The sequence below is a fragment of the Crinia signifera genome, chromosome 8 (assembly GCF_055691185.1).
Source record: "Crinia signifera chromosome 8, ASM5569118v1, whole genome shotgun sequence".
NCBI classification, from domain to species: Eukaryota; Metazoa; Chordata; class Amphibia; order Anura; family Myobatrachidae; genus Crinia; species Crinia signifera.
Genome location: NC_139224.1, coordinates 20,333,970 through 20,355,217, shown reverse-complemented (window position 1 = coordinate 20,355,217; position 21,248 = coordinate 20,333,970). Strand labels below are relative to the sequence as shown.

Genomic DNA, 21,248 nt, shown 5'->3' with positions numbered 1-21,248 from the left:
CGGAAGGGTCATGTACTCTTCTGCGAGTTGGTGGGACTCCCCGAATATTCAATAGTCTCCTGGACATTCTGGGAGAGTAGGTAACTAGGTACGCAGTCATTGGGTCCAGAGTGTCTAGGTCAACAGTCAAAATGTCAGCCAGTATTGATTGATAGGCAGAAGGTCGACATATTAAAAAGGTTGACAATCATGAGGTCGACACAAGAGGTGAACATGGAAAAAGGTTGACATGAGTTTTTCATGATTTTTTTGAACGGATTTGTTCATACTTTACCATCCCGGGGGGCATAGGGGGAGAACATAATCGTGTGCTGAGTGCAGCGAGCCATGCGAGGTGTGGGGGGTGGCTACACCTGCTGAGGGGGGGGGGGGGGGGATAGCAAGGACAGCACACAGAGCTTAACATCAGCACAAAACTGGATAAAATCAGGAGCGGCCTTTATGAATGTTAAAAAAAAAATTACATGCAAAAAAGATGATATATATGTAAATAACGGAAGCGAATGTCAGGCGCCAGATGTATTTTTTAATGTGAATAAAATTTGTCAATGACAAATTATGTAGAATTACATTAGTCATATCTGCTGCTCCGCTGACACTTTATGTAAAACATGCGGCGGTGGGGGAAGCAGCATACAGCAGCGCCCTCAAGTACACAGCGAGATCACATTCAGAGCGTCCTCCTATGTCACCACATGTGCTCTAACCACTGCTTACACAATGACAGCAGCAGTGATCAGCACTATGTAAAGGAGGCTTCATTCTAGCACCCTGCACCTTTTTAAAGCTGTGCAGTTAATCTTTTCTGCCTGGGTTGTCCCCATCTGTTGTGGTGCCTCTAGCACTCTCTGGTCTGCATCTCAGCACTGAAAGACAGAACAGAGGGGTTTATTCTAGTTCATTCTTTCTGACAAAATCCTTCTTAGATGGACAAAACCATGTGCACTGCAGGGGGGCAGATGTAACATGTGCAAAGAGAATTAGATTTGGGTGAGTTTTTTTTGTTTCTGTGCAGGGAAAATACTGAGTGCATGATTTTACACTGCAATATAGATCTCACTTTGAAGAAAAACCCCACCCAAATCTAATTCTCTCTGCACAAGTAACACCTGCCCCACCTGCAGTGCACATGGTTTTGTCCATCTAAGAAGGATTTTGTCAGAAAGAATGAACTAGAATAACCCCCAGAGTGTGCTAGTGGCACCACAGCAGAGAGCGACCCCACAGACAAGAAAGATTGACTTGCCAGGTTTTGAAATGTGCAGGGTGCTAGAATGAACACTATTTCAAAGGCACATCCAGTGGCGTAACTATGCAGGGTGCAGGGGATGCAACTGCTATGGTGCCCAGGCCATTAGGGGGGGGGGGGCTTGGCCCAGCAGGCAATCCCCTGCACCCTATTTTTTTAAGTAGTTTGGGAAGGACGGTGTCGGCAGCGCCATCCCGTCCCCCCGCCAGCTGCAATGTTCACCAATCAGGATGGAAGGCGGTCCCACTGTTCCTTCCTCCTTTCCCCACTCACCTATTTGATGCTGCTGAAGCTTGAGGCCCTGGCACCAAAATTGCAAGCCCTGAGCAGAGCAACGGGACGGGTCGCTGCGGGCAGCCTGCTCGGCCGGGATCCGTGCGCATGCGCAGAAGAAACTTTAGCCATCAATCCAGTTTAACTTTCTTTTGCGCATGCGCGCACCTCCCGGCAGGGCGCCCGCAGCGATGCCGCTGGACGCAATGACGCTGCGCACGCAGTGCGCATGCGCCCCCAACTTTTACCATCGGAAGCCATCCATCGATGGCATATAACTATTCGACCATCAACTATCGATGCCCAAAACATCAAGCACTAGGTCCCAACCATCGATGTTTTGGGAACATCGATAGTCGATGGCCATCCCTAATCTTTTCACATAGTGACAGCACCACTGGCCAGCAGTACCACATGAGAGGAGCACACACCCACACACACTCTCTCACCCCCTTCCCCTCCGTCTAATCACTCTCGATCTCTCCTATCTGAGGGGCATTGTAGTGATGATTGGGGGGGGGGGGGGCTATTGTTAAGATTTTGCTATGAGTGCCCAGAAGGTGCTAGTTACGCCCCTGGGCCCATCCCTTTTATGTCAAAGATGCATATGGTCTACACACAGGCAAGGTGGCCATCTTGGGCAATTCACCAATACCTATATAATACCCCTTTCACATTGCACAAATAACCCAGGTAGTTACCAGGTCGACGTGCGGTGTGAAAGTGCTTTTTCAAATGACCCAGGTCCAGGAACCTGGCAATCCGACCCAGGATAAAAGAAAGGTTAATGCTCCGCCCCTCCCCCTTTCTGGTGTCAGTGACCCGGCTTATTGTGGTGGACTTACAACACAAATGTCGCTCCCGGGACGGACCAGTGTCAAAATCCCGGGCATTTGTGATGTAATAGGGGTATAAGGGGCAGGAAAAATGGAAAGAACCAATGACCGTGAAATGACCAATGACCGTGGATCTGGGGAATGGGGTTCTAGTATGGAGCACCATGATCAATTCATCAGGGATGGGAGTGGACTTACAATAATTTAGGCTTTCCTCGGATTTCTTATAGGTAATGCTTATATTTTTACCAAAAAAACCTCCATCGTTTTCAAAATAACCAATATAAAACTAATTTGAATCAACAAGGGATTGGAAACATGAAGTGTTCCCATTCAAACTGCCACAAATTAGAAAAAATCAATTTGGTTTTGTGAAAGGAACAGGCCCTCCTAGCGGTTAAGGGAAATCAACCAATCTTCTCATGCCAAACTGATACCATTAGAAACTGGTTACAAACATACATTAAGTATGAACATTTTATTATGTTTAACAAATTATGGTAAATTAAAATCTTATGCCTAGTAAATGTGAAGTCAGCTAGCACGATTTCCACTTCCAAACTGAAAGCTGGCAACAACGGATCGTCTGAATTAGCATGTTTATAGGCCTGGCTAGTGTGCTAAATAGCCTGGTTAGTATGCTAATCACTGTTCCAGCCATCCACCTGCTCCACACCCACTCTCTACAACAGAAGTGGCTTCAGGTGGGCGGGACCAAATCAAATGTAGGCAGAACCAACCCAAAAATAGGCGGGATTAATACATCACTACACCTGTGTGGAAGCCGTTGGTTTCATATGCTCGGCAGTCTAGTGGCCCCCAGACCTTTATGCTGCTGTGACAAAACACAAACATTTAAAATAATACCCCAAATCTCCCCACTGAGACTGACCACCGTCCCAAACCTCCATCAGCTCATTACTGAAATTCCCTTTAAAATCACAACTATCCCCACCCCAGTACAGCCCAGAAACACCCCAGACGTTGTTACATACCCAGATACCATGCACTCCTGTCCCTGTAACAGATGTCACACTGGATATAGATGGGTGTCTGCCTTAAATGAGCATTTGCAGCATCAGATACTCTGCTCTGTGAACCGGCAAAGGTTGTTTAGGTGTGAGACAGAACGGGGCCACATCTCTAAAAAACAAAAGTTACTGGAGTACAAGGAATCCTCCCTGCGAGGTTACTGGCCAATCCGTCCCCAACATGGGGCCTAATTCTAGTTCACTCTTTCTGACAAAATCCTTCTTAGATGAACAAAACCATGTGCACTGCAGGGGGGCAGATGTAAAATGTGCAGAGAGAATTAGATTTGGGTGGGGTTTTACTTCAAAGTGAGATCTATATTGCAGTGTAAAAATAAAGCAGCCAGTATTTACCCTGCACAGAAACAAAATAACTCACCCAAATCTAATTCTCTCTGCACATTTTACATCTGCCCCACCTGCAGTGCACATGGTTTTGTCCAAGAAGGATTTTGTCAGAAAGGGAGAACTAGAATAAGGCCCATATTCTGTACACAACAAAAGAGTTCCTTTCACAGAAGCCACAGGTCTCTTTTTACCATTGGCTTAGTATGTATAAGCCTTTACCAGCAAATAATTCAACACTGTGGGATGGTTGTAATGACGCCTGTGTTGGCGGGAGGTGCGGGCAGGGCCATCTTAACATCAGCACGGGCCCCTGGGCAAAATTATTTACTGGCCCCCAACACACACACACACACACTTATGTGCAGCAGCTGTTCCGGGCAGCGTCATCCAGGCAACGGGGATCCGGGCAGCGGCGGCTGGGAGCTCGTATCGCTATTTTGAAAAGACTGGCCGGACGCTGATTGTCTGAGAGAATTCAGCCAATGAGCGTCCGGCCAGTGTTTTCAATATGTTTTGAAATTCAGCAGCACTTCCCGCCCCGCTGCCCGGCAAAAAGCGCTACAAGCTTTCAGCTGCCGCTGCCCGCCACAGCAGCTCCCGTCTTTCCCATTGGGGTGGGCCCTTAGAATCTTTGGGCCCCTGGGCAACTGCCCATTAAGCCTAAAGATGGCACTGGGTGCGGGTTCCTGGCCGAACACAGACATTTTTTCTAAAGCAAAACCATGCCTTATAAATGATTGCCGCTTTAAAATAATGTCCGTGTTTGGCTTTTAATTAGCATCTCGGGGATCAATAGATGCGGTCCAATGTATTTATCTTTTCACTCCTTTCTCTTGTTATCTGGTCTGCATGGGGCTTTATTGACATATTTTGGCCATTGCCCTGACTGCCTCCACCCCTCCTTTGAGCATGTGAAAGGCACTGCCATGGGATGCAATGTTACCTCGTTCTGCGCAAACATGCTTTAAATCACTATGGGGAACAGTATAGTTTTTTCAGCATTTATTTTAAAAAGTATGGCCTTTGGTGACCTAGATTTACTGATGAACTGTTTGTATTGTAGACTGCTCCACTTTCTGTATTTTCTGAATAATTTATGGTCTGATTTTGCTCCTTCAAACTTATATTGCGCTGTGGAACTAGACAGGTTTCTCAAGACAAACTGGTCTTTAAAAACAGATTGAAATACTCTCTGCCGGGTACAAAATCTCTGACTTGACTGATAATGCATAAAATACTTCACTAGTTAGTGCCTGATCCTGATATGTATTTACATAGCGTTTGAGCATCTGGCAAGGTTTTGAAAAATAAAAGGTTCTTAACATCCGCTGCTCATTTATGCACTTTGAGGTTTCTTCCGTGTTTATGTGATAATGATACAAAGTTGTAAGACACAAAAAAAAAAAACTGGATTCTGAACAGTTTTCGGTTTTACAAGTATATGCTTTTATCCAGTGCTGCGTAACTTAGCCGTGCTGCAAATGAACCCGTCAGGTGCAATTCTCTGATGTCACCTCCGCCTGCGGTAATGAGGTCCGAACCAACATTATGTTACGCTTACCTGGAATAATGTAAACGCATACTGAAACCAACAGAAAACACAGAATTTGGAAATATTTAAGAATTTGTTCATCCTAATCACTGGTTCCAATATAGGGGGGATATGTAAGACCTTTGAGCATCAAAATTAAGAAGTTGCCCATAGCAACCATCCTAAAGCTTGGTACATGCTGGCCGATATATCGGTCATTCAGCTGAACGGCAGCTATAGCATTGCTCTGTCAGTGGGAGGGTAACCCCGATATGACTGATATATTAGCCCTGTCACACAACCAATGGGTGATACATCTGTAGATATAATGGCGCATTGTGCTGCGTATACAGGCGGATAGCAGGCATTGCGCTGCATATACAAGCGGTTAGCAGGCATTGCGCTGCGTATACAGGCGGTTAGCAGGCATTGCGCTGCGTATACAGGCGGTTAGCAGGCATTGCGCTGCGTATACTGGCGGTTAAGCAGGCATTGCGCTGCGTATACAGGCGGTTAGCAGGCATTGCGCTGCGTATACTGGCGGTTAGCAGGCATTGCGCTGCGTATACAGGCGGTTAGCAGGCATTGCGCTGCATATACTGGCGGTTAGCAGGCATTGCGCTGCGTATACAGGCGGTTAGCAGGCATTGCGCTGCGTATACAGGCGGTTAGCAGGCATTGCGCTGCGTATACTGGCGGTTAGCAGGCATTGCGCTGCGTATACTGGCGGTTAAGCAGGCATTGCGCTGCGTATACAGGCGGTTAGCAGGCATTGCGCTGCGTATACAGGCGGTTAGCAGGCATTGCGCTGCGTATACTGGCGGTTAGCAGGCATTGCGCTGCGTATACAGGCGGTTAGCAGGCATTGCGCTGCGTATACAGGCGGTTAGCAGGCATTGCGCTGCGTATACAGGCGGTTAGCAGGCATTGCGCTGCGTATACAGGCGGTTAGCAGGCATTGCGCTGCGTATACTGGCGGTTAGCAGGCATTGCGCTGCGTATACTGGCGGTTAAGCAGGCATTGCGCTGCGTATACAGGCGGTTAGCAGGCATTGCGCTGCGGATACAGGCGGTTAAGCAGGCATTGCGCTGCGTATACAGGCAGTAAGCAGGCATTGCGCTGCGGATACAGGCGGTTAAGCAGGCATTGCGCTGCGGATACAGGCGGTTAGCAGGCATTGCGCTGCGGATACAGGCGGTTAGCAGGCATTGCGCTGCGGATACAGGCGGTTAGCAGGCATTGCGCTGCGGATACAGGCGGTTAGCAGGCATTGCGCTGCGGATACAGGCGGTTAGCAGGCATTGCGCTGCGGATACAGGCGGTTAGCAGGCATTGCGCTGCGTATACAGGCGGTTAGCAGGCATTGCGCTGCGTATACAGGCGGTTAGCAGGCATTGCGCTGCGTATACAGGCGGTTAGCAGGCATTGCGCTGCGTATACAGGCGGTTAGCAGGCATTGCGCTGCGTATACAGGCGGTTAGCAGGCATTGCGCTGCGTATACAGGCGGTTAGCAGGCATTGCGCTGCGTATACAGGCGGTTAGCAGGCATTGCGCTGCGGATACAGGCGGTTAGCAGGCATTGCGCTGCGGATACAGGCGGTTAGCAGGCATTGCGCTGAGGATACAGGCGGTTAGCAGGCATTGCGCTGAGGATACAGGCGGTTAGCAGGCATTGCGCTGCTTATACAGGCGGTTAGCAGGCATTGCGCTGAGGATACAGGCGGTTAGCAGGCATTGCGCTGAGGATACAGGCGGTTAGCAGGCATTGCGCTGAGGATACAGGCGGTTAGCAGGCATTGCGCTGCTTATACAGGCGGTTAGCAGGCATTGCGCTGAGGATACAGGCGGTTAGCAGGCATTGCGCTGCGGATACAGGCGGTTAGCAGGCATTGTCCTGCGTATACAGGCGGTTAGCAGGCATTGCGCTGCGGATACAGGCGGTTAGCAGGCATTGCGCTGCGGATACAGGCGGTTAGCAGGCATTGCGCTGCGGATACAGGCGGTTAGCAGGCATTGCGCTGCTTATACAGGCGGTTAGCAGGCATTGCGCTGAGGATACAGGCGGTTAGCAGGCATTGCGCTGCAGATACAGGCGGTTAGCAGGCATTGTCCTGCGTATACAGGCGGTTAGCAGGCATTGCGCTGCGGATACAGGCGGTTAGCAGGCATTGTGCTGCGGATACAGGCGGTTAGCAGGCATTGTCCTGCGTATACAGGCGGTTAGCAGGCATTGCGCTGCGGATACAGGCGGTTAGCAGGCATTGCGCTGCGTATACTGGCGGTTAGCAGAAGATGATTGCTTGCTCTATGCAACTTCTCCAATTGTCCGCTCTTTCTAAATGTGATGTCCCAATGAAACATAATTTTTAATACAACATCGCCACCTGCTGACCAAACTGAAGGATGGTTATGTGAATGTTATTTGATGCACAATGACTGTCCTCTTTGCTTGCAGGTGTTGAGCCAAAACTAGTTGGATTACAGTACATCTTTAGGACTTGGTATTCATCAAATTTATTAATTAAACAAAAGCATAATTAAAGGTTCATTTAAAGAAGAAGTGCCAATTTTGTTGTCCAGGGCCCCTGCCCCTAGTGATACAATTACCCACAGTAAACTACCGCGGGTAATTGGATACGTGATATCCAACTATATGCAAGTCATCTGTGCTTATGCATGGATATGCAGAAAACCTGTACTGTTGGCATGCCTCGGGGACCTTAGTTGTATTAACACACGTTGAATGGAATTTTTCACGCAGACTAAGAGTGGAACCGTACATTATTTCAGATGCTAGTTCTGCACAAAAAGACCCAGTCACCTGGACAAACGGACGTTAATGAGGCAACAGAGCACAAAGAGACCGCAACATATATATATATATATATATATATATATAAATATAATCAGTGGCAAAACTAGAAATTTTGCGCCCCTTCCTTCCCCACCTCTCGCTTCGGTCTCCCACAAGGCGGCGGCCATTTTAGCATGGATGATGTAGCCGACAAGTGCAATCAAGTGGCCCCCGCATTTGGCTGGTGATGTGTATCCTGTGACCTATACTGATGGATTGAAAAAGATCCCCTGCTGTGGATCGAAACGTCGACTAACGATATGTTACTATGGCTGTCTGAGGTATAAAACTACCTTTTACATTTGGTGGTCAGTGCCTGCTTTCGTCATTCATTATATACTGTATATCTAGGAAAAACAGAAAGGTGCGCTCCATGGTGCAGATAAAACAAGATTTATTGGGGGAAACACACTGAATCTCCAGACAATTAAAATACAATTGCTCGTACCAAGTGCAAGTGCACTGTGGGCTGGTTACCACATGGAGAAATGTAAATGCCCGGGGCAAACAGCTACACGGTAAATACCAGAAGATCCGGAACCAGGGCTGCCGAGGACGCTGGGTTGGGCCGAAGGTAGGATGGAAGCCGGAGTCAGGGATATCAGTGTGAGGAGACGCCGGGACAAGAGGAGAAGCGGGTATCACAAGCCACGCCCTAACGCGTTTTGGCAGAGACTTCGTCAGAGGGCGTGGCTTTGTGACTACCCGGCCAGATTAAGTAGGGACAATGCACCAATAGCAAGCTCCCTTCGGCAAATTACATCACCATTGTAGCGTGCAACATTATATCATTGCCCGCGTCTACACAGAGCCCCACCACATAGGACATCTGAACGCACGCAAGACATATACGTGCAAGATGTATCTCACAGTACATAGTATACAAATTCAAATAACCATAGTACATGTACATCACGTATCATATCAATTACATAATATCTACATGGTAAATATTATCAAGCAATCGGTAATTACAACAAAAAAATACAACAAACAAGAAGAACATATTAAAAAGCAGATACCCTTATTAAAAAAATAGAATAAAATCACATTATGAATAGATATATATTATTAAAAAAGAGAATAGAAACAATAATATACTATAAATTAATGAATGGGGTAATTTCATAACCCTCATTCAGCCCATTGGGTGTTACAGTGTTAAGCTTCGATATCCAAAAGGTTTCACGGCGTATTAGAAGCTTGTCTCTGACACCGCCTCTCTTTGGAATCGGTACACGTTCAATGGCTCTAATCGTCATGCCAGCTGGATCACATTTGTGGTGTGTTTTGAAGTAACGAGGGACGCTGTGATTGGTGACACCATTTTTGATATTTCTAAGGTGTTCCAGCGCTCTAATTTTAAATACTCTCTTCGTCTTGCCGACATAATGTAGATTACAGCTGCAAGACAATAAATACACCAAATAAACTGAATTACAATTCATAAACAGATGAAACTTAATACTGGATAATTTTGAATTTGTAATGTCCGTATTTTTACCAATATATTTGCATATTTTGCAGCTGTGTAAGGGTTCTGGGAGTGTCCGCGCCAAACCTACCTCCGTTGCCTCAGACTAGGGTTGGTGGGCGCGTGCAGAACTAGGCTTTGCCAATAATAGCCGCGTTCGAAGGAGCCAGTTAGTCTAGCTCCAACCCCGATGCCACCTGGTCTTAAGAGTGACAACGCGCCCTCCAAGGCCAGGAGAGAGCAAGGGGACAAGCTAACTAATACCCACAAGAAACGGGGAACTCCCAGAAACCCCAGGGTAGCAACAATGCTCAGGAGATGACACACAATGAAAATTAATGCACCGGTACCAAGAGTGCCAATACAGGGTGCAGGTGTAACAATACACTGAGATGTAATAAGCAACTGTAACAATACAAAGCAATGGGCAGGTGGGTAATCCCCAACTTAGCTGAGAGATGTTTATACAGCCGAGAAGTTGGGACACCGCAGCACAGACTTGCAGGATAACCCAGAACAGGTTCACTGGATCGTGGGGATGACACTCTGGGTACATGGTACATCAAACAGACTGGACAGACGAGGGTTAACCACCAGGGACCAGGAACCCCACTGAACACAGCAATACAGGATCCAGGGATCACGACAGGCCGGCAGGAACACAGCAAGACTGGGATACAGACTGGACATGAGACTGACTGGAAGCTGGACAGTGTGGAACTAAACAGTATGGAACTGAACAGTATAACTGGCCAGGGAGTGAGTGACCAGAGGGTTTATATAGTGAGCACAAGGAGGTGATAATCACACATTGCCTGCAGGTGAGCTCTGCAAGCTAGCAGCCTAATTAAGACACACCTGAGTCCTAATAACACACCACTGAGAGAGCTGCAATGGCCCAGGCTGACCACTGGAGGCCACCAGCGAGTAAACACACACACACACACAGGCTGGAATAAACCCAGGGAGCAGAATCCAGGGAAAACAGACAAACTACACACAGAAAATGTGAATAGCACATAACACCGATCCGCTGGAGGTGGATCATAACAAGCTGTTACATGGGAAACATCCCTTAATGCTAAGAAAGGTCTCAGTAGGTACAGAAATAATTGGTTCCAGTCGACTTTTAGAGATGATGTTTTTTAGTATCCTGGCCTTTTTATATACTATACTTGGTCTATCTGAAATAATACCATTAAGAATCGGATCAAGTTTGAGGATATGCCAATTTTTATCCTGTATATGTTTAATCTCTTTTTCTTTCGTATTAGACTGTGTGACAAATAAACATTCATCTTTCTTTGGCAAAGAGACAGACTGAGAGAGATTTCTAATTTTATATTCAAGTAACTTGTCACATTCAAGTATTCTAGCTTTTTGTCTTGCTCTAGTGACAATTCCCATTGGATAGCCTCTTTCAGTAAAACGATTAGAATATATATCGGCTTGGGAATCAAACTTGGAAATGTCAGAACAATTCCTCCTAAGGCGAATGAATTGCGAAAATGGAATGTTTCCCTTCCAAGCATTTAAATGGTAGCTATCGTATTGTAGGTAGCTATTACCTGTTTAAAAAATCGTAGAAGTTTCTATTTCTTGTACAGCTGGAAAATTCTCTACACTTAAAAATAAATCTAAAAATTCAATACATTTCTTATTAAAATTGTAAGTAAATGATTGTGAGAAATAGTATTAAGACAATCCACAAAAGTCTTAAAAGAACACTCGTCACCAGCCCAAATAATCATAATATCATCATCTATATAGCGTTTAAATAAAATTACATTACTAAACAGATCGGAGCTTAAAAGGTTGGTTTCCCAATCACCCATGTACAGATTGGCCAGACTTGGGGCACAGATCGTCCCCATCGCCGTGCCCCAAGTCTGGAGATACCAAGTACCTAAAAATTCAAAATAGTTGTGCTCCAGAACAAACTTTAGACAATCGCAGATGAATTGAATTTTGGTGCAGCAAAACTCACTTTTTTCAGTCAAAACCTTGTTAATGACATCAATGCCCTTAATGTGTGGGATTTTAGTATATAGCGATGATACATCAATCGTACCAAAACAATATTCATCTTTCCACTGGACATTTTTTAGTATCTGCAACATATGCGTTGAATCTTTTACATATGTATCAAGTGTAGGGACATAGTTCTTAATGTAATGTAATGTAATGTAATATATATATATATATATATATATATATATATATATATATATATATATTGGATTGTTGCTCGGCGGCGACTTCACAAGAAATGACACACAGCCAAGGTTCCAAAAGAAACACAATCCCTCTTCTTTCAGGGCGGTACCTCCTCTCCAGTCCAGGGAAATCTCCCAAAATAAATCTAGAGAAAAAGAGTGAGAGAGAGGCACCTTCTAGTGTAGTATATAGGTAGTTCTTAGTGAATCCCTTTAACAAAGACGCACAACCACTGTGATGTGAGTTTGTAGATTGTATTATAAGCTATCAGGAACACTGCATATAATTAGAATCCTTGTTCTCCTCTCCAATGTCCCATATATGGGGAAAGAACATATAGGAAAAATCTAGTGTAATATTGTTCAACAAATGTATTGATACAGTGAAAATGACAGCTAAGTTGTCCATACAATGTTTTTTAAAAATTCAGCTCATCTGGTGTAAGCTTGTATGAAGTCACCATCCTCAGTCACCATCATCAGTCGGTCAGCAGTTTAGGAAGGGGTTATTACTTTAGATCTTCTTTTGCTCCTAGCTCCCCATATGTCAATTTGCAAAGCTGGGTGCAAAGACCGTCCCCATCGCAGTCCCACAGACCTGCAAATTAAAATGCTCCAAAAATGTTAAATAATTTTGGGTTAAAATAAACCTTATTAAAATGCAAATAAATTCTTGGGTCAATTGTAATACAAATTGGGTGATATACATGCTTGAGTGCACCTGTGGCCTCAAGTATATTGGCAAGACAAAGAGCCATTTGAAGATTAGAATACAGGAGCATGTCAGGGGAATTAAGAATAAAACTGAGAGTCATACAGTACCTAGGCATTTTAAACACCACCATAACGGGAACATAGAAGATGTTAAATTTAAAGTTTTAGAGCACGTCACCTTGGGTCCTGGGGGGGAGGGGGGGGGGAGATAGGGAGAATCTCCTGTCTCGACGAGAGATGTTCTGGATACACGAACTTGGTACCTTGGCACCAAATGGGCTGAATGACAATTAGGAAATAGCTCTCTTTCCAATAGATCTCTTTTAAAAACAAGTTCTGTTCTGTTCTTAGAAAGAAACAGAATAGAACTGCGCCATAAAGGGGGAAATAGTACATGCAATTTATTTATGTACCGATAAAAAACACATATAAAACATACACAGAATAATATAACACAATTTTTAAGAAAAATTAAATATAATTGATATTACATAAAAAAAGTTTCGAGAACAGGGATATCCAGAGACTATCCTCAAACAAGCAAAACAAGAAGTAGATAGAATGGATAGAACTAACCTATTAGGTGAAAATAAAAATAAAAAGAATACAAAACAGAACACAATGAGAGAAACTGGTGAAGGGATGACAGGCCTTTTTGTAACCCAATACAACGGATGTGCAAAAGAAATCAGAAATATAATTAAAAATAATACTGTCATGCTATTACAAGATCCCCTCTTGAAAAATGAGATCCAACATAATGGCAGAATGATTTTTCGTAAAGCAGATAACTTAAAATCAAAATTAATACATAGCCATTTTTCAAATGCAGACAAAAGAGGCGGGAGAGAGGATATTAATAACGAACTAAACTGGCTACCCCCAAAGCCAAAGGGATACCATCGATGTGGGAAAGAAAAATGTATGACATGCCTAATGGCACCCAGAAAAACAACTAGCTATAAATCTATTATCAATGGCGAGGTGTTTCAAATAGAAAATTTTATAAATTGTAGCTCAACCTATGTTATTTATTTGCTTTCCTGCGGCTGCGGTAAGCAATACATAGGTAGAACAACAAGAACATTACACGTAAGGGGAATGGAACATAGGAGGAACATACTCAATGGAGTAAAAACACATTCAGTTTCAAGTCATATACACAGGTGTCAAGGTGGAAGGGTGGATGATGTGACAATAATTGGGATCGAAAGTATTAAAAGTACCAACAGAGGTGGCGACAGATTTGGTAAATTATGTCGCCGTGAAGCATACTGGATCTATAGAATGGATTCATTAATGCCAAATGGCCTAAATGATGCAATAGAACTAAATAATATCTAGTCATAATCTATTTGATGTTACACACATCCACCCTCCCACCCCTATCCTTATGTGTTCATGAAGCAATAATGAAGTGGGAATACACAATTGTTCATATAGGATTTAACATCTTCCTATCCCCACACTTCCCCTCTACTCCAAACTAGGTATAATTATAATAGAAATCGTAACTTATTACTCTCTGCATCAGTTTTTGACATCCCTTTCACCTTTTCTTACTCATCCCCTAGTTTCTATTATCCCATAGGGCTTATTACTTCTAACTATAACAAAGGGGAACTATGTTTTTACTATTGTAATATAAATATTGTGGGTCGCCGGGGCGCCAGATCTGAGATCTCTGCACGTGTGGGACCGGAGGTCCATCTGGACCACATGTGCAGGGACTCGGGTGGCGCCTAGGCGAAAACACAAACACTACCTAGAACCCAACTGGACAACTTTTGGTTCAAAAGAAAAAATGTATTTGGAGCTATGCTATAGCTGTGACGAAATAATGTAGTGGGCCATGTGTGTGTGTATATATGCACCACTATCTCTATGGTTACTAAAAAGAAAAATACAGTGCTCTATAGAATAATGAATATTAAGGGCTTATAGATATGTGTGGACTTCTCTTGAAAAATTATGGTACATGTTATATGCTCATACATATATTTATATGTATAAGTAATTCATGACGACCACTCTCTATGTGTGTTTTTTTCTGGTCCTTTATCACATGGAGAAATGGTTGATATGAATCTGTGATTGAAAATAAATAATAACAAAAGAATAATTAATTGTATATATGTAATTATGAAATTATGTCTCTACATGTACATTCTCTGGTTATGTCTGACTAGAGGTACATATACCTATTCCCCCCCCCCCCCCCCTCATTTCCCCCTCCCTCCTTTTTCCCCCCTTCCCCCCCCCCCTTTTTTTTCTTTCTGAGTGGTATATAAACATTTTTTGTTTCTGCTTAGATACCCAGATCTATGGAATCGATAGATCTATGTTGAAAAATATGGGAATATCTGTTCCGCTTCTGATAATATGTAGATATGAATCTAGATATATAATATGAGAAAAAGATAAACATATGTGAAAAAGAGGTTTCTCTCTCTGTATATATATCTATGTGCATCTTATTATAATTGGTTTGTTTTTCTTTTCTTTTCTTTTCTTTTCTTTCATATTGATAATTTGGTGATTAATCGATGTTTATATATAATAATTTTGCCCTTGGGATATAGACTCCTCCAGATGTAGGAATAGGAAGACGATAGATGGATGGAAAATAACTGTTTAAGTGATATATTTACATTGTCTCTATTGGGAAATTCAAAGTGTGATAAATCGTCTACTGATTGTCTGTCGACACATTTACACTGTCATAAAAGGCAGTTGAGATAAAATGTGTGAAAAAAGTATCCGCAGCATACGGCATAATAGCTATATTTAAGGCATAATATGTCAGAAACGGACATGATTAACATAATGATATTAGGAATCTATGATGTCAATAATATATGTTTTTCTAAAGAAATAAATGATCTCTTCCGTGACTTCCCTTAATAATAATGGCCGCTGCGGACTCTGTAATATACCCAAGCAGATATGAATACCAATGGAAACGGCATATTCCCTTAATAAAAATGGCCGCTATAAACTGCATTCCCTAGATGTCGATAACAACATAAATAGAGGGAATACATAAGACGGACACTACATTGACGGCTAAATGGAACGCAAAATGACGTGCTTCCGGCCCAGTGGAACGCACGGACCGGAAACTAAGTAACAAACAGCGGAAAAGCCGCCGCATAGCCGGAAACGGCAAGACGGCACACAGACATGCCGCTCAGACCATCCTGAGGTATAAATATAAGACCTACTAAGTGGACATCCACTTGCGACTCTTCCTTTTCTCTTTCCTTGATAAAGCCGCTGAGACCGTTAACGGAGGCGGGGAAACGCGTTGGATCATCAAATAATTCTTTTTGCACCACAGGGGATACCACGCAGTTTACAACCAGACCACCAGCCCGAAGGAGACTCCAGATAAAGTTGGACCAAGTGAGGTGATTCAGCACCATCCACTGGGAGCCCGGAGGAATTACAGGTGGCAGCTGTAAGGTACCCCAATGCAATATTGTCTGGCCAGACACAAAAACCTGGACAGTTATATTCACTAATCCAAACAAAGACTGTTACGTAACCAACAAATTAATTACAACTAATATACTAATGTGACCGCAATAAGTAAAAGGGAAGCAAAAATTACTTGGTTTTAATCCACTAACCTGACACGACCGGTTGTGCAATAATTTTTTACTTAAACCTTCCCCCTATATACTTTTTTTATGTAATATCAATTATATTTAATTTTTCTTAAAAATTGTGTTATATTATTCTGTGTATGTTTTATATGTGTTTTTTATCGGTACATAAATAAATTGCATGTACTATTTCCCCCTTTATGGCGCAGTTCTATTCTGTTTCTTTCTGGTAATTAATTTGGGGAATCGAGCTATCCCCCACAGAACAGCAGCATTTAAAGGGGCATAATAGTCCTTGTTAATATTCTGTTTAGGAGATTATATATAAAAAAAGGTCAGACTACCCGCAGCGCAGTACCTAACCAAAACTGTTCTATTTTCCTGTCCTGTTCTTGTTGTGAATTTTCTGTTCTTGTTGTGAATTTTATGCTATCGATTTTGTTCGACTTGTTGATCTTATTACAATGGTAGATACATGGAAAGGGGAGTACAAGCCCATATCATATTGTATCATAGGTGTGTTAGTCCATCACCATGGAAACCAGCACGGATCCGCGGTGGTAGGCAACCCAAAACCAGGAAGTCTTGTGTAAATCACGACAACTTCCTAATAGCCGTGTGTGCATTCCGAATGACCGGCACCGTCGTGTGTGGGTCAAGGCAACTCCCGGAAGTGACGTGTGGATTCCAATATACCGGAAGTGGATAGCTGTGATAGCGGGAAATCCACTCCAGAAATCAATTCACCTGTAGCACTATAAATACTGGGTACAGGACCCACTTGAGTCATAGGGTAGTTTCACACACTCCGGTTTTGAATGGACGGCAAAAAGCCAGACAAACTTTATTCGGATCGCAGAACCTTTCACATGATACGGTTTTTAGCTGGATAAATTGTGTGCTTATGCATATGCTGGATGAATAAGCAAGTGACTTTTCAGTGTCACTAGCCTGCGTTACCCTAGCCCCGCCCTTCTCATCACATGGGGGGTGGGTTAAAACAGTTTGACTGGCATGTCCAGCCAGTGTTCCTGTAGCCCCGCCCCTCTCATCACATGGGGGCGGGCTTTAATAGCCGGCAGTACCGTGGTGTGTGAAGGCGCCCATTGCCTTCACAACCCATACACTATGGGCCACAATGTCTCTCTAAATCATTATCGCCTACTTTTTGAGTTTCCTCTCCGAGAGAAGCTGAAGAGAATACTCTCTGCATCACTTCCGGGGGTGTGGGGTGGAGTTTGATGTATTTAAGCCCGCCCCCATTAGGTAAATGCCACGAATCTCAGCTTTTCAGGGAGGAGCTAAATGGTGCTATTTGCATAATTTTAGACCCACCCCTTCCATGAAGAGCCATGAATGCCGGTATTTTACTGGCAGAGGAAGGGGCTGATGCAGCTGGCCAGGAACGCAGGAAGCTTGCCCACCCTTCCAGTGGGCTGGGAGGGAGACCATATTTTCGGGACCCTCCCGGCCATTCCGGGAGTGTAGGTAAGTATGCCCTAAATATATAAAATATGCAATAGAAAACAAAAAATCATATTTATCGCAGCTATATATATTTTTTTTCAATTGCATGCAAATATTTTTATTTTTAATTCACCTAATTATTTATGTGCCTGGCTCTCCTCACATTGGGAATTTATGTGTGCAGCAAACTCTGTTATCTATAAACACACATATTTTATTTATGTATAATGAGCCCCAGACCGCGCACTGCTGTAACATTTACATTGTCTGCAGGCTTTGAAAATCTGTAGAATGCCAATAAATAAAACATGTATTAATAACTGGGATCTCTGCATGCGTCTCCTTTATACAGTGGCTATGCTGGTCTACAGACTCCAGGCAGGCAGTCATATCTCTGGCATTGATAGGTAATGTGTGTAAGGTGATTGTGACATCATCAGTGACAAACGCAGGATTTTTAGAGGGGGGTTTCCAAATGTAATCCAAAACCTCCCACTCTGCAGCCTATTGGAGTAAATACGGGAGTCTGGTGAGTGGTAACAGCCCTGAAAATTGGTCTTTTTATACACTGGACACTGTATGGAATTCAGTATTAATATTTATCAGTACAGATGGTCTATAGCTGGGGTAGCCAACCCTAGTCCTCGAGAGCTACCAACAGTGCATGTTTTGCAGGTCTCCTCACAGAATCACAAGTGAGCTAATTAGCTCCATCTGTGTATCTTTTAAAATGTGTCAGTGATTAATGAGTGCAGCAGCTAGGTTGGCTGGAAAATGTGAACTGTTGGTAGTTCTCGAGGGCTACAGTTGGCTACCACTGGTCTATAGTATAGGCTATAACCCCCCCCCACATCCCCCCCTCCCCCTCCCCCCCCAGCCAGTAGCTGCTGCCGTGGGGGCGCTGCTGTCAGGTCCCGGCTCCTGCAGCATATAAAAAGTGACTCTCAGAAAATGGCTGCCCCGATAATGCAGACAGTTTTTGAGGATGCTAGAGGAGGCGGCGGCCTCCTCTAGCAACCTTAAAACAGGTCTGCTGTATAGGGGCAGCCATTTTCTGATTGTCACTTTTTATTAGCCGCAGGAGCCGGGATCCGACAGAAGTGCTGGTGGAAGGAGGTACCGGCCAGCGGCAGGGGCAGGCGGCAGCGGGTAACTATAGTCCCGCAGACCCCCCCCCCAAACCCACACCCTCTCAGCGCATCCCCGCCATCGCGGGGGCTGCGGGACAATAGTTACACCACTGTCTCCGCAGTGCCTCTCACATTACTGTATCTCGCTGCCCCAGCATCATATTAGCAGTGCCTCCCATCACATTGCTGCCCACAGGAGACTGATCGGCATCTGCAAACTCACATTTAACAAAATAAAACGAGTGCTGGGCTGGGGAGAGAGGCTGTGCTGCGTTGGCAGCCTGTCCGCCCTACTCCCACTGCCTCGCTCTGTGCAGCAGGGGAGGGGAGAGTGGGACCTCCATTAGACTCATGACAGGTAAAAAGTACCCGCCCTGGGGTGAGGGCAATGATACGTCAGCATGTACAACCCATACACTAGAAGCCAAATGCCTTCCTACATATATAAAATACATGGAAAATAGAACTGCAATTTTAATACTTATGATTAATGGCCAACCATGTGGCCAGCTGGTAATCAGTGGTGCAGTGCTGAGAGGGGAGGGGGGGATAATTACCTGGGCCCAGGTCTTATAGAGGGGCCCAGTGTGACCCCGGTAGGCATAACATATTACCTAGAATTAAATAATAAAATAATAAGCAGACGCGGAACTACTATTGGTGCAGCGGGTGGGTTGCAATAATGTGTGGCATATTGTGAACATGGATTGGCGTGGAGGAGCCAAGGGGTGCCCAAATTATATTTTTACACCAGGACCAACTGCAAGTTCCACCACTGATAATAAGCAGGAACCTGATGACTGCAGCACCCATGTAATCAGTATTTTCCATGAAATACAGTTTATAACAGTCTGGATGAATGAATGTAACAATTCTCTTCAAGTTCAAACTTTAGGAAGTCATGTGTACGTCTAAAGCAACATACATGCAGCACAGTCCTATTCTATGCAGTGGGGCACCCTGAAAGGGGGACTGTGATACACGACCCATTGCTCAGCTAAAGGAATAATACACTGTCACCCTCGTCTTCTCCGGCCGGCATCCACTGACTGTTGGGAGACAAAATGGTAGCGAATCCGAAAGGGCAAATAAAATAGGTATATAAATATCCAGGCCGTCGTTGCTCCTGAGCCCCCCCGTTGGACTCCCTACCTCGCTCGCCGGGTCGCGTTTACTATTCACCTGCGGCAGATTCGACACTCATGGTCTCCTCGCCCGGAAAAATTACCGTTGGCGGGTGGAGCGATGGTTCTCTCTATCCGGTAGGTACCCGGTGCTGAACTGGTCGTCTCCGGATTTTTATTTCCCGCGCCGCGGTGCGGCAGGAGTGGGCGGCGTGGAATCGGCCGGCCGGGGTAAGGAGATCAGTTTACACGGGCAGGGCAGCATCTCCCGGAGGATCCTCCATTGTTTCCCGGCGGCTCGGAGCCAGTCCCCGGGGCTCAGCGCCGGCCTGAGGCCGCGTGTCCGCCGTGCAGAGACCCTGGGCCAGAGGGAGAGCCCCGCATTCTAGCCGCCTGCCCCTCACTCTCCTCCCGGTCACTCCCGCCACGCTCGGGGCCTAGCACCTCCTGTTATCCCCCGCCCCCCGTGGGGCTGATGGCCTGCCCGGGCACGGGAGCTGCCTAGCCTCAGCCCCGAGATGATCCACAGCGGCCACAGCCAGGTGAGTGAGCCCACAGGGACGCAGCCCTAGTCCTGACCCCCAAAAGGCCGCAGCCCCCCCTCCATGCTCCTGGATATCACCCAAATATATATCTCTCTATACCCCCGGGGGTACTTACCTCGGAGTGGGAATGGCCCCCCATTTTATATTATTAATTTATATTTGATTTTGATACAATTTAACTACTATATCATTTCATTGCTGTAAGTAAATTGGGGTTAGACTCTTAGCACACTTTATATGGGACAGTGGGTATTGTGTGTGTGTGTGTGTGTGTGTGTGTGTGTGTGTGTGTGTGTACAAAACTGCAAATTGCGCATTTCTTAGCAGCGATGTTGCAGAGCGAATTGGGATAAGATGGGGAAATGTCTGTAAGCTTCAATAAACAAATACTAATATTAATAGGCCATGGATTTTATAAAATTGATTAAAATATATAATCAATCTGTCTACAGGGCTAATTTAGTTATTTGTTGCCAGTTACAATAGTGCACACTTATTCCGAAGCGCTTTACAGGGAATAGTTCAGTCATTTGCATCAGTTCCTGCCGCAGAAGTGCTTACTAGTGCATCCATCAGTGCGTGGTATTGCATGTGGTACCTTGTCAACTCACTCGGCAGATCATGGGCCGCTGGACGTCATACGATGCATCATATGCGATCCCAGTCATGGCTGCAGGATCCCACAGATCCTTGTGGCAGACACTAAGATTTGGAACGCGCAAATTTTTTTTTGCCTTAACCATTGTACGGTTTTTGCCATCTGCGCAAATGTCAATGGGTATGAGGATTCCATTGATCTGAGGCATGATGGAAGTGGTCATCTCTGACCCTCCTCATTAACGCCTG

General features: G+C 44.8%; 1 protein-coding gene and 1 long non-coding RNA gene across 7 annotated transcripts in view; one reads left to right on the top strand and one right to left on the bottom strand.

The window, feature by feature from the left end:
- Nucleotides 1-9,131: 9,131 nt before the first annotated feature.
- On the bottom strand, nucleotides 9,132-20,339 carry LOC146025842 (uncharacterized). 2 transcript variants are annotated; one of them, XR_014454302.1, is made up of 3 exons: nucleotides 19,916-20,339; nucleotides 12,226-12,412; nucleotides 9,132-9,528 (listed from the first exon to the last, which is right to left on the bottom strand). It is a non-coding gene; the product is annotated as an uncharacterized LOC146025842 (long non-coding RNA). The 2 variants fall into 2 exon arrangements; XR_014454301.1 differs by lacking the exon at nucleotides 9,132-9,528 and having other exon boundaries at nucleotides 12,056-12,412.
- Nucleotides 19,950-21,248, top strand: part of BRPF1 (bromodomain and PHD finger containing 1) — a 31,734-nt gene continuing 30,435 nt past the window's right edge. The window contains exon 1 of one of the 5 annotated variants that reach the window (XM_083155947.1): nucleotides 19,950-19,995. In XM_083155947.1, coding sequence (XP_083012073.1) covers nucleotides 19,979-19,995 — 17 coding nt within the window. In that variant the 5' untranslated portion in view covers nucleotides 19,950-19,978. The other 4 variants (XM_083155944.1, XM_083155943.1, XM_083155945.1 and 1 more) reach the window with 4 other exon arrangements.